This window comes from Oncorhynchus kisutch, linkage group LG8, assembly GCF_002021735.2.
Source record: "Oncorhynchus kisutch isolate 150728-3 linkage group LG8, Okis_V2, whole genome shotgun sequence".
NCBI lineage: Eukaryota > Metazoa > Chordata > Actinopteri > Salmoniformes > Salmonidae > Oncorhynchus > Oncorhynchus kisutch.
In genome coordinates, this window is record NC_034181.2 from 62,633,039 (window position 1) to 62,645,270 (window position 12,232).

The following is a 12,232-nucleotide window of genomic DNA, read 5'->3' on the forward strand; positions in this document are numbered from 1 at the left end:
GAATACAGGAGAGAGACATCATCCCCAACTAGAACAGCTAGAATACAGGAGAGAGACATCATCCCCAACTAGAACAGCTAGAATACGGGAGAGAGACATCATCCCCAACTAGAACAGCTAGAATACAGGAGAGAGACATCATCCCCAACTAGAACAGCTAGAATACGGGAGAGAGACATCATCCCCAACTAGAACAGGTAGAATACAGGAGAGAGACATCATCCCCAACTAGAACAGGTAGAATACAGGAGAGAGACATCATCCCCAACAAGAACAGGTAGAATACAGGAGAGAGACATCATCCCCAACAAGAACAGGTGGAATACGGGACAGAGACATCATCCCCAACTAGAACAGGTAGAATACAGGAGAGAGACATCATCCCCAACAAGAACAGGTAGAATACAGGAGAGAGACATCATCCCCAACTAGAACAGGTAGAATACAGGAGAGAGACATCATCCCCAACAAGAACAGGTAGAATACAGGAGAGAGACATCATCCCCAACAAGAACAGGTGGAATACGGGACAGAGACATCATCCCCAACTAGAACAGGTAGAATACGGGACAGAGACATCATCCCCAACAAGAACAGGTAGAATACGGGAGAGAGACATCATCCCCAACAAGAACAGGTAGAATACAGGAGAGAGACATCATCCCCAACTAGAACAGGTAGAATACAGGAGAGAGACATCATCCCCAACTAGAACAGGTAGAATACAGGAGAGAGACATCATCCCCAACAAGAACAGGTAGAATACAGGAGAGAGACATCATCCCCAACAAGAACAGGTGGAATACGGGACAGAGACATCATCCCCAACTAGAATACAGGAGAGAGACATCATCCCCAACTAGAACAGCTAGAATACAGGAGAGAGACATCATCCCCAACAAGAACATGTAGAATACAGGAGAGAGACATCATCCCCAACAAGAACAGGTGGAATACGGGACAGAGACATCATCCCTAACTAGAACAGGCAGAATACAGGAGAGAGACATCATCCCCAACAAGAACAGGTAGAATACAGGAGAGAGACATCATCCCCAACTAGAACAGGTAGAATACAGGAGAGAGACATCATCCCCAACTAGAACCAGTAGTGTAGAGTTCAGCAGAGCCTACTCTGTGGAGAGGGTAAGATGGCTAGGGGGGGGGGGTCGACGGGATTAGTCAAATAAGACACCAGCAGCCTTGCTGTCGGTGTAGAGATGGTAAACAACAACCCAAACATAAGATGATGAACTGGGCTGTGTAAAGTAGGACACATTAACATCACCCCTAGTCTCAATTACACAGGTGACAACTGTTCTAGTGAGAAGGCATTTTCACTATGAGTCCTGTGAGGGTAGGAGACTATCTATTCATAATGAAACAGCAGACTGACAGTCCCTGTTGGAGTCTAGGCCTGGCCTGACCTACAGCCCCTGGCTATGTTTAGAGAGAGAGAGACATTCCACACCATGGTGCAGACAGGGGAACCTCACAGTGCTCCCAACATACCAGCGTGACACCAATATTTGTCACATGCATACGTTAACGTAACCATTATACTCAGTGCACCGTGGCTACTCAGCCACGTTGTGTCCCTGGCCATGCCTGTGTCCTCTTCAGTCAAATGTTTACTGAATTCTAGGTTATGTAAAGGTATAGAAGTATTTCAGAATAGAATAGAGGTGGCCTAACGAGTGGTGCAGTGGTCTAAGGTACTGCATCGCAGTACTAGCTGTGCTGCTAGAGATCCTGGTTTGAGTCCACCCGGCCGCGACCAGGAGACCCATGGGCCGGCGCACAATTGGCCCAGCGTCGTCCGGGTTAGGGGAGGGTTTTGGCCGGCCGGGATGTGCTTGTCCCATTGCGCTCTATCGACACCTGTGACGGGCCGGGCGCCGTGCACGCTGACACTGTCGCCAGGTGTACGGTGTTTCCTCCGACACATTGGTGTGGCTGGCTTCCAGGTTAAGCGGGCAGGGTGTCAAGAAGCAGTGCTGTTGGCGGGGGTCGTGTTTCGGAGGACGCATGACTCTCGACCTTCGCCTCTCCCGAGTCCGTACGGGAGTTGCAGCAATGGGACAAGACTGTAACTAGCTATTGGATACTACGAAATTGGGGAGAAAATAAATAAGAATCGAGGTAAGTTGTATAGAATAACAGGGCTGTAAATGAGTCATTAACTGCACAAATTAACTGCACAAATTAAAAATAAACTGAGGACGTTTGCGGTTTCCATTGAAAACCAACTATTGAATCCATTGCCTGTTGCCTGACACCACTCTGTTCCCCCTCCCACAGGGCAGAGCAGTTGTCCAGTGTGCAGTATACCCTCCCCAAAACGCCAGGGGGTGACAGGGCTGACTTCTGGAGGTTCCGTGGTCTGCGGACCTCCAAGAGGAACCTGAGGAAGAGCAGAGAGGACCTGTCTGCCCAGCCGGTCCAGACCAAGTTCCCTGCCTATGAGAGGGTGGTGCTGAGAGAGGGTAGGTGATATCCAGAGCAGAGTCCATGGAAACATCACAATACCTAAACTAGCTTACCACTGAGAATGCTTTCCCAGTACATTGCTTCAATCTAAAAGCGTAGAAATGGGAATGCAGCCGTGTGTTTGTTGCCTACAAATTCGGCCTTGAGAGGGGTTGATACTGTCAAATATGGTGTTTTGTGTCTTCTGTTATCCAGCTGGGTTCCTAAGGCCTGTGGTGATCTTTGGGTCCATCGCAGACGTGGCACGAGAGAAGCTGGCCAGAGAGGAGCCTGACCTGTTTGAGCTGGCCAGTGAGTAGCCTTTAGCTAGCCATTAGTAGCCATCTCACTGTCTGTCTCAGCCGTGTCTCACACACACACACACACACACAGCTGGAGTAACACAGTGCTTAGAGCAGCTCTGTGTTAGAGCCTAGAGGGCGCCCTCATCTGTCTACTCCAGGTCCACTTGAGGGAGTAGCTAGCATCTTTAGCATGTAGTGTTAATTCTAACACCCTCGACAGTATTGAATTTCAATTTTCCTAAGTGCACTACTCCAAAATCCACATGTAAAGTGATTCCAGCCCTGGACATATTTTGCGTAACCTATATCTCTGTAAACCTTGTATTTTCTTTTCAGAAACACAGCAACATGAAGGAGTGGAAAGTATGTCATGAAGTGCATCAACTTGTTTGTATCAGTGCTAATTCATGCTAGTTAGCTAGGTGGTAGCCTACCCTCTGTACCGTAGATGTGTTTTCTGTAGTTGGTCATGTGTGGCCTGTTTCAGCCTGTAGGGAGGTTGTGGAATGACTGAATATAGCTAGTTATAGAGCATGTACCCATGGCACAGTCAAAATCCTACAGATAATAAGCTGCATACATAACAGTACTAGTCTTCATTATTAATTCCCAAGCCCCTAATGTCTGTGTGTGGATTACACTATAATCTGTACTTAAAATGTAAATTTTTACATTTGATTGGAGACAATGCCTTATGACATTGGTGTGTTTATGACTGGAATTGTAAGGGCTATTGATGTTAGCACTCTGCAATTTAGAATGCTGCTTTTGTAGAGTTGAGTGGTGAAAGATAAGAGGCCATTTCTGCGCCAGATCCTGTGATAAGTGTTGAGTTCTGAGTAGTGAAACTGCACCCAGGTCAGCTGGCCTCTCGAAGGGTCATTACCTTATTTTGGCAGATAGACCGATAAGGCCAGGCTAGCCATGTTTAAATAATTAACCTTCTTAGAACATTCCTGCTTAACTCCCCTGACTTTTATATCCATTTTTAAATTTGAATCATGAATCTATTTGAAATGATTCCCTATCTTCTTGTATGTGCATTATCCCACTTCAATGCTTTTCACACATGTAACACATTTCCTGCATTACGGATGATACTGTACTGTAATGTCTGTAGTTGCACGCGCACATTCATAATGACACGACCTCCTATTTTATGTTTTGAAATGTGCTTAAGGCATATTGCATGCATTAGGGTGAAGGTAATGAGCTGAGATGCATAGTGAACTCTGCAGTAATATGACACGGTAACACTGTCCCTTCTCCCCCTCTGCAGAGAGTGAGCCCAAAGACGCAGGAAAAGACCAGCGAGGCTCCGGGATCATTCGCCTCCACACCATTAAACAGATCATTGACCGGGTGAGTGAGACTACTTAATACACGGATACGCACGCACACACACACACACGCGCGCATGCACTCACAGACAGATCCCCTCTTAAAGCATATATAGTACACACACACACATCCATAGGTAGACTCATCCATGGCTCACTACTGCTCTCTGGTGTTCATTGAATTATGAACGTTTTTATTTGACCAATATATGAAAAATATAGTCTAAAACAGCAGTCTGAGCAAACCTTTTAGTGTTCGTATTTAGATCAGATATACATTATTTCTTTATGGGGGGGTGTCCTTAGGACCGGCATGCTGTGCTGGACATCACCCCCAACGCTGTGGACCGTCTGAACTACGCCCAGTGGTACCCCATCGTGGTGTTCCTCAACCCGGACAGCAAGCAGGGCGTCAAGACCATGAGAACCAGGCTGTGCCCCGAGTCCAGGAAGTCAGCCAGGAAACTCTACGAGAGAGCCCTCAAACTGAGGAAGAACAACCACCACCTCTTCACCAGTGAGTTTCTATGAGAGGGAGGGGAAGAGAGAAATAGAGAGTAGGAGGTAGGGAGAGATGGAGTTGTCAGGAGTGAGAGAGGCTAGGGCTGCGTGCTGTACTATAGTGTGGACCAGGAGCGCAACTTTGGTTTTAATCCAGTCGGATTAATACTCCAAACAGCCTACCCGACCGCTCGGAGGCGTCCGCATGGTCCTAAAGCACACAGTAACCATTGATATTCCAATGATAAAACTGGTGCGGACAAAAATTATATTTCAGAATCTGGGGGGGACATGTCCCCCGCAGGCATGGCTGCTCAGGGCTCCGAGCTAACCTCCCACAGGACCCCAGCCGTCATTACCCATTCCTTGCACGGCCCTGCCCTGTATGAATTGCGGTGTGTAAGCACAGGTTGTGCACACAAGAGAGAGACCCCAGGAGAGCAGAGAGCACAGACAGCCTCTCCTTTCCCATCCATGTTGAGTTACTCCCTTATTCCACATGGGTCTGTAGATGAAGCACTGCCTGGTATTTTTAGAACAAGCCTAGAGAGAGCGAGAGAAAGAGAACAACAGAGAAGTGTCACCTGTGGTATTTGTGTAAGGTCAAACAGATTGACATCTGCCAGGCAGCGCTATAGACATGAGTGTTGTTGGACTCATGACAGCTCATAGATACAACAGTGGTAATATAATGCTTACACACCGCAACAACCTGTGCTTACACACTGCAACAACCTGTGCTTACACACTGCAACAACCTGTGCTTACACACTGCAACAACCTGTGCTTACACACCGCAACAACCTGTGCTTACACACCGCAACAACCTGTGCTTACACACTGCAAGAACCAGTGCTTACACACCGCAACAACCGGTGCTTACACACCGCAACAACCTGTGCTTACACACCGCAACAACCTGTGCTTACACACCGCAACAACCTGTGCTTACACACCGCAACAACCGGTGCTTACACACTGCAAGAACCAGTGCTTACACACCGCAACAACCTGTGCTTACACACCGCAACAACCTGTGCTTACACACCGCAACAACCGGTGCTTACACACCGCAACAACCGGTGCTTGCATACCGCAACAACCGGTGCTTACACACCGCAAGAAACTGTGCTTACACACCGCAACCTGTGCTTACACACCGCAACAACCTGTGCTTACACACCGCAACAACCTGTGCTTACACACCGCAACAACCTGTGCTTACACACCGCAAGAACCGGTGCTTACACACCGCAACAACCGGTGCTTACACACCGCAACAACCGGTGCTTACACACCGCAAGAACTCTGGGGTGATACTGGAAATAAGCTTTTCCCCCCATGTAGAACAATAATGAATCATCAATATCTGAATCAATGCTAGTTAGACATATCAATTACTTACTAGTTCAGGGCCCGGTCTCCCAAAAGCATCTTAAGGTTAAGTTCATCGTTAGAACCTTCGTAGGAGCATCGTTAAATTTCTGAGCTGTTTTCCCCCAAACCATCGTTAACGTTGCACTTGAAAACACTTGTAATCTAACGCCTGCCACAGACCACTCGTAAAACAGCCAAGTGCGTAGCTTTTTTTTGCCCCCCCCCCGCGTCACTTTATACACAGAAGATCTTCAATAAACATAGAATCACATGGTTTATCCGTCTCTCTGTGACCACCGAGAAACTTCAGAACAAAGTTGACTACAAATACAAAAGTTGCCAATGTCTTTGCAATTTATACAAACAAGTGACATATAAAAAGGTGGTTCAAATGAAAATCAAGATGACTGCATTCAAATATAAACAATAGGCTATAGGCCTGTTTCAGTCATATTGAAATACATTTCATGTTCAATCAATTGAGTTCTGTTTTGCTACTTGTAGGGTACTGTCTGTAATTTGTCTCACTATACACTGAGTATACCAAACAAATATACCCCAAAAATATCTCTAGTCTAGGAGCTAATCTGTCGTCAGTATTGTGACATAATTAGAATGTTAAGGTAAGATTTTAATGGAGAAAGCTGATCCTAGATCAGCGCTTCCTTTCTTTTGATCCTATCAGTATCGACACATGCTCCAACGGCACGATAAGTAACCATTCTCTCTGCGTGGTGTTGTCAACGTTCCATTGCTATCGGGAAACCGGACTATGATGTGTTAATCGTAATGGTTTTTCATGAGGTTGTGAGAACAGATTTCCACAGTGACTATGAGAATTGTGTTATCGGCTGACTGTGTTCATTTGAGTGGTGCTTTGTCTCTGCTCCTTCTCTTCGCTCTATCCTTCCCAAGCCACCATTAACATGAATAATATGAATGACGGGTGGTACGGTGCCCTGAAGGAGACCATTCAACAGCAGCAGAACCAGCTGGTGTGGGTTTCAGAGGGAAAGGTAGGACACTCAGCGCCGAGACTAACCACATCAAACACTTACCAATACATTTCATTTGAATGAAAATGTTGTATTCAAAATGTATGTCAGACAATTTTAATATACAATGTATTTTGTGCATGAATACGTGTTTCTTTGCCATTCATTTCTCTGTCTCTCCTCACTGTAATTTTTCTGCTTCTGCTCTTTCTTTATCTCCCTTCCCCCTGTCCCTCTCCCTCCCTCTCTCCCCTGCTGTCCTCCTGTCGTGTCTCCCCAGGCGGACGGTGCTCCAGATGATGACCTGGATCTGCATGATGACCGTCTGTCCTACCTGTCGGCTCCAGGCAGTGAGTACTCCATGTACAGCACGGACAGCCGCCACACCTCCGACTACGAGGACACGGACACAGAGGGCGGGGCCTACACCGACCAGGAACTAGACGAGACGCTGAACGACGAGGTGGGCCTGCCCACTGAGCCCGCCATCACCCGCTCCTCGGAGCCCGTCCGAGAGGACCCGCCAGTCATCCAGGAGCCCATGAGGTACGGCGGGTACCAGCACACAGTGCAGCCCGACCCCCTGAACCGGATCGACCCAGCCGGGTTCAAGGCACCAGTGGCCCAGCAGGTACCGTTTATGAGAGCCGTTCATCTGCCCTGTTGTCTCGAATCCGTGGTGTGCGTGAGGAGAGTGTTCTGGCGCCGCTATTGAAGCAGTGTTTTAAAACAGTATTATCTACTAACACAAAACAAAGAAAAACAAAAAAGATGGAAAGAAAATTTGTATCCACTTAAGTATTTATTCACTATTGTTGTTTGTGTTTTTTTTTTATTTTTGAAGAAAAAAAGAGAAAAAAGCGAGAATAAGCTTGACTGTTATAATCAGTGTTCACGACCTGTGTTAGTGTGACTGTTATAATCAGTATTCACGACATGTGTTAGTGTGACTGTTATAATCAGTGTTCACGACCTGTGTTAGTGTGACTGTTATAATCAGTATTCACAACATGTGTTAGTGTGACTGTTATAATCAGTATTCACGACCTGTGTTAGTGTGACTGTTATAATCAGTATTCACGACCTGTGTTAGTGTGACTGTTATAATCAGTATTCACGACCTGTGTTAGTGTGACTGTTATAATCAGTATTCACGACCTGTGTTAGTGTGACTGTTATAATCACTATTCACGACCTGTGTTAGTGTGACTGTTATAATCAGTATTCACTACCTGTGTTAGTGTGACTGTTATAATCAGTATTCACAACCTGTGTTAGTGTGACTGTTATAATCAGTGTTCACTACCTGTGTTAGTGTGACTGTTATAATCAGTATTCACGACCTGTGTTAGTGTGACTGTTATAATCAGTATTCACGACCTGTGTTAGTGTGACTGTTATAATCAGTGTTCACGACCTGTGTTAGTGTGACTGTTATAATCAGTGTTCACTACCTGCGTTAGTGTGACTGTTATAATCAGTATTCACCACATGCGTTAGTGTGACTGTTATAATCAGTGTTCACTACCTGCGTTAGTGTGACTGTTATAATCAGTGTTCACCACATGCGTTAGTGTGACTGTTATAATCAGTATTCACGACCTGCGTTAGTGTGACTGTTATAATCAGTGTTCACGACCTGTGTTGTGTGACTGTTATAATCAGTATTCACCACATGCGTTAGTGTGACTGTTATAATCAGTGTTCACTACCTGTGTTAGTGTGACTGTTATAATCAGTATTCACGACCTGTGTTAGTGTGACTGTTATAATCAGTATTCACGACCTGTGTTAGTGTGACTGTTATAATCAGTGTTCACGACCTGTGTTAGTGTGACTGTTATAATCAGTGTTCACTACCTGCGTTAGTGTGACTGTTATAATCAGTATTCACCACATGCGTTAGTGTGACTGTTATAATCAGTGTTCACTACCTGCGTTAGTGTGACTGTTATAATCAGTGTTCACCACATGTGTTAGTGTGACTGTTATAATCAGTATTCACGACCTGCGTTAGTGTGACTGTTATAATCAGTGTTCACGACCTGTGTTGTGTGACTGTTATAATCAGTATTCACCACATGCGTTAGTGTGACTGTTATAATCAGTTTACACGACCTGCGTTAGTGTGTCTGTTATAATCAGTATTCACGACCTGCGTTAGTGTGACTGTTATAATCAGTATTCACGACCTGCGTTAGTGTGACTGTTATAATCAGTGTTCACGACCTGCGTTAGTGTGACTGTTATAATCAGTATTTACCACATGCGTTAGTGTGACTGTTATAATCCGTATTCACGACCTGCGTTAGTGTGACTGTTATAATCAGTATTCACGACATGAGTTAGTGTGACTGTTATAATCAGTGTTCACCACATGCGTTTGTGTGATTGTTATAATCAGTGTTCACCACATGCGTTAGTGTGACTGTTATAATCAGTATTCACGACCTGCGTTAGTGTGACTGTTATAATCAGTGTTCACGACCTGCGTTAGTGTGACTGTTATAATCAGTGTTCACCACATGCGTTAGTGTGACTGTTATAATCAGTATTCACGACATGAGTTAGTGTGACTGTTATAATCAGTGTTCACGACCTGCGTTAGTGTGACTGTTATAATCAGTATTCACGACCTGTGTTAGTGTGACTGTTATAATCACTATTCACGACCTGTGTTAGTGTGACTGTTATAATCAGTATTCACTACCTGTGTTAGTGTGACTGTTATAATCAGTATTCACAACCTGTGTTAGTGTGACTGTTATAATCAGTGTTCACTACCTGTGTTAGTGTGACTGTTATAATCAGTATTCACGACCTGTGTTAGTGTGACTGTTATAATCAGTATTCACGACCTGTGTTAGTGTGACTGTTATAATCAGTGTTCACTACCTGCGTTAGTGTGACTGTTATAATCAGTATTCACCACATGCGTTAGTGTGACTGTTATAATCAGTGTTCACTACCTGCGTTAGTGTGACTGTTATAATCTGTGTTCACCACATGCGTTAGTGTGACTGTTATAATCAGTATTCACGACCTGCGTTAGTGTGACTGTTATAATCAGTGTTCACGACCTGTGTTGTGTGACTGTTATAATCAGTATTCACCACATGCGTTAGTGTGACTGTTATAATCAGTGTTCACTACCTGTGTTAGTGTGACTGTTATAATCAGTATTCACGACCTGTGTTAGTGTGACTGTTATAATCAGTATTCACGACCTGTGTTAGTGTGACTGTTATAATCAGTGTTCACGACCTGTGTTAGTGTGACTGTTATAATCAGTGTTCACGACCTGTGTTGTGTGACTGTTATAATCAGTATTCACCACATGCGTTAGTGTGACTGTTATAATCAGTTTACACGACCTGCGTTAGTGTGTCTGTTATAATCAGTATTCACGACCTGCGTTAGTGTGACTGTTATAATCAGTATTCACGACCTGCGTTAGTGTGACTGTTATAATCAGTGTTCACGACCTGCGTTAGTGTGACTGTTATAATCAGTATTTACCACATGCGTTAGTGTGACTGTTATAATCCGTATTCACGACCTGCGTTAGTGTGACTGTTATAATCAGTATTCACGACATGAGTTAGTGTGACTGTTATAATCAGTGTTCACCACATGCGTTAGTGTGATTGTTATAATCAGTGTTCACCACATGCGTTAGTGTGACTGTTATAATCAGTATTCACGACCTGCGTTAGTGTGACTGTTATAATCAGTGTTCACGACCTGCGTTAGTGTGACTGTTATAATCAGTGTTCACCACATGCGTTAGTGTGACTGTTATAATCAGTATTCACGACATGAGTTAGTGTGACTGTTATAATCAGTGTTCACGACCTGCGTTAGTGTGACTGTTATAATCAGTATTTACCACATGCGTTAGTGTGACTGTTATAATCAGTATTCACGACCTGCGTTAGTGTGACTGTTATAATCAGTATTCACGACATGAGTTAGTGTGACTGTTATAATCAGTGTTCACCACATGCGTTAGTGTGATTGTTATAATCAGTATTCACCACATGCGTTAGTGTGACTGTTATAATCAGTGTTCACCACATGCGTTAGTGTGACTGTTATAATCAGTGTTCACGACCTGTGTTAGTGTGACTGTTATAATCAGTGTTCACCACATGCGTTAGTGTGACTGTTATAATCAGTGTTCACCACATGCTTTAGTGTGACTGTTATAATCAGTATTCACGACCTGCGTTAGTGTGACTGTTTTTGTTGATGTCGATGTTCTCACTGAGGAGACAAAGTTTTATGTCTGTCAAGTGTCTGTATCGGTCCCCACCTATGTGCTCTTCCTAGTTGTTTCACTTGTGATTCGGACTGATACCGTGACACAAGAAAGTATTATGTGCATGTTGGAAATGTCAGTGTTAACCACGTATTGCTGTAAATGTATTTATCTGGGTCGATTCGGCCGTTATGATATCCACGAAAAGTTTGTCTTCTGATGTATAAAAGAGAAAAAAAGAAAAGCAAAACATTGTACTGTAATCTAGAATTAAAGTTCAATCAGACAACATAAACCACAGAAACTTTGTCCTGTTACGAATTCTTACGTGGCAGATTGATCATCTAAAGCCATCAGTTGAAATTGGTCCAAGGATGGTGAGTTACTGAGTCGGTCGGTGGAGGAGGTACAGAGCAGGCTGTGTTACGCTGTAACATTAGTGAGGGTGTATCTCCCTCGTGCAGTAGCACCGTGTATTAAACGTTTCTGAACCACTTCACAGAATGAGAAAGCAGAGGCTGTTCCGGCCACCATGCCTATCCTCCCTCAGCAGCCTGAGCAGCCTGTGTTACTGGCTGAGACAGAGGCAGCGCCCCCTGCTGTCAACAAAACTGTAAATGGTGTAGCGGGTTTGAGCCATGGTTTAAGCCTTGGCCCTATCGCTGCTCCCCAGAGCAAACCCAACCCAGGCCCCGGCCCCGAGGCTGACAGGCTTAGGATGCCCACCCCTGATCTAGCTCAGCCCCTGGCCCCGGCCCCAACGCTCGAACCCGAACCCCTACAATCCGGACCGCCCAGTTCAGAACCACAGGTACCCATCGTCTGGACATGGCCTGGCCCGGCCGACCCCGCTGTCGGTCTGCTGTGGCCTGTCGCTGCCTGCCTGTGTACCGCCCGCCACGCTTTCCTTTCACTCTTGCATGCTTGCCCGCTGTCCACTGTGTGCGTCTCAGAGAGAGAGAGACTGAGAGAGAGAGAGACTGA

At 45.1% G+C, this 12,232-nt stretch overlaps 1 protein-coding gene across 23 annotated transcripts in view; it reads left to right on the forward strand.

Annotated features, from left to right (window-relative positions):
* LOC109895444 (tight junction protein ZO-1) overlaps window positions 1–12,232 on the forward strand; it is a 150,442-nt gene that overhangs the window by 107,613 nt on the left and 30,597 nt on the right. For 13 of the 23 annotated variants that reach the window (XM_031830799.1, XM_031830796.1, XM_031830795.1 and 10 more), the window contains 8 exons: window positions 2,302–2,486; window positions 2,686–2,781; window positions 3,111–3,137; window positions 4,054–4,136; window positions 4,421–4,631; window positions 6,908–7,008; window positions 7,268–7,618; window positions 11,751–12,059. In XM_031830799.1, coding sequence (XP_031686659.1) covers window positions 2,302–2,486; window positions 2,686–2,781; window positions 3,111–3,137; window positions 4,054–4,136; window positions 4,421–4,631; window positions 6,908–7,008; window positions 7,268–7,618; window positions 11,751–12,059 — 1,363 coding nt within the window. The remainder of the gene's footprint in view (window positions 1–2,301; window positions 2,487–2,685; window positions 2,782–3,110; window positions 3,138–4,053; window positions 4,137–4,420; window positions 4,632–6,907; window positions 7,009–7,267; window positions 7,619–11,750; window positions 12,060–12,232) is intronic. The other 10 variants (XM_020489126.2, XM_031830811.1, XM_031830812.1 and 7 more) reach the window with 2 other exon arrangements.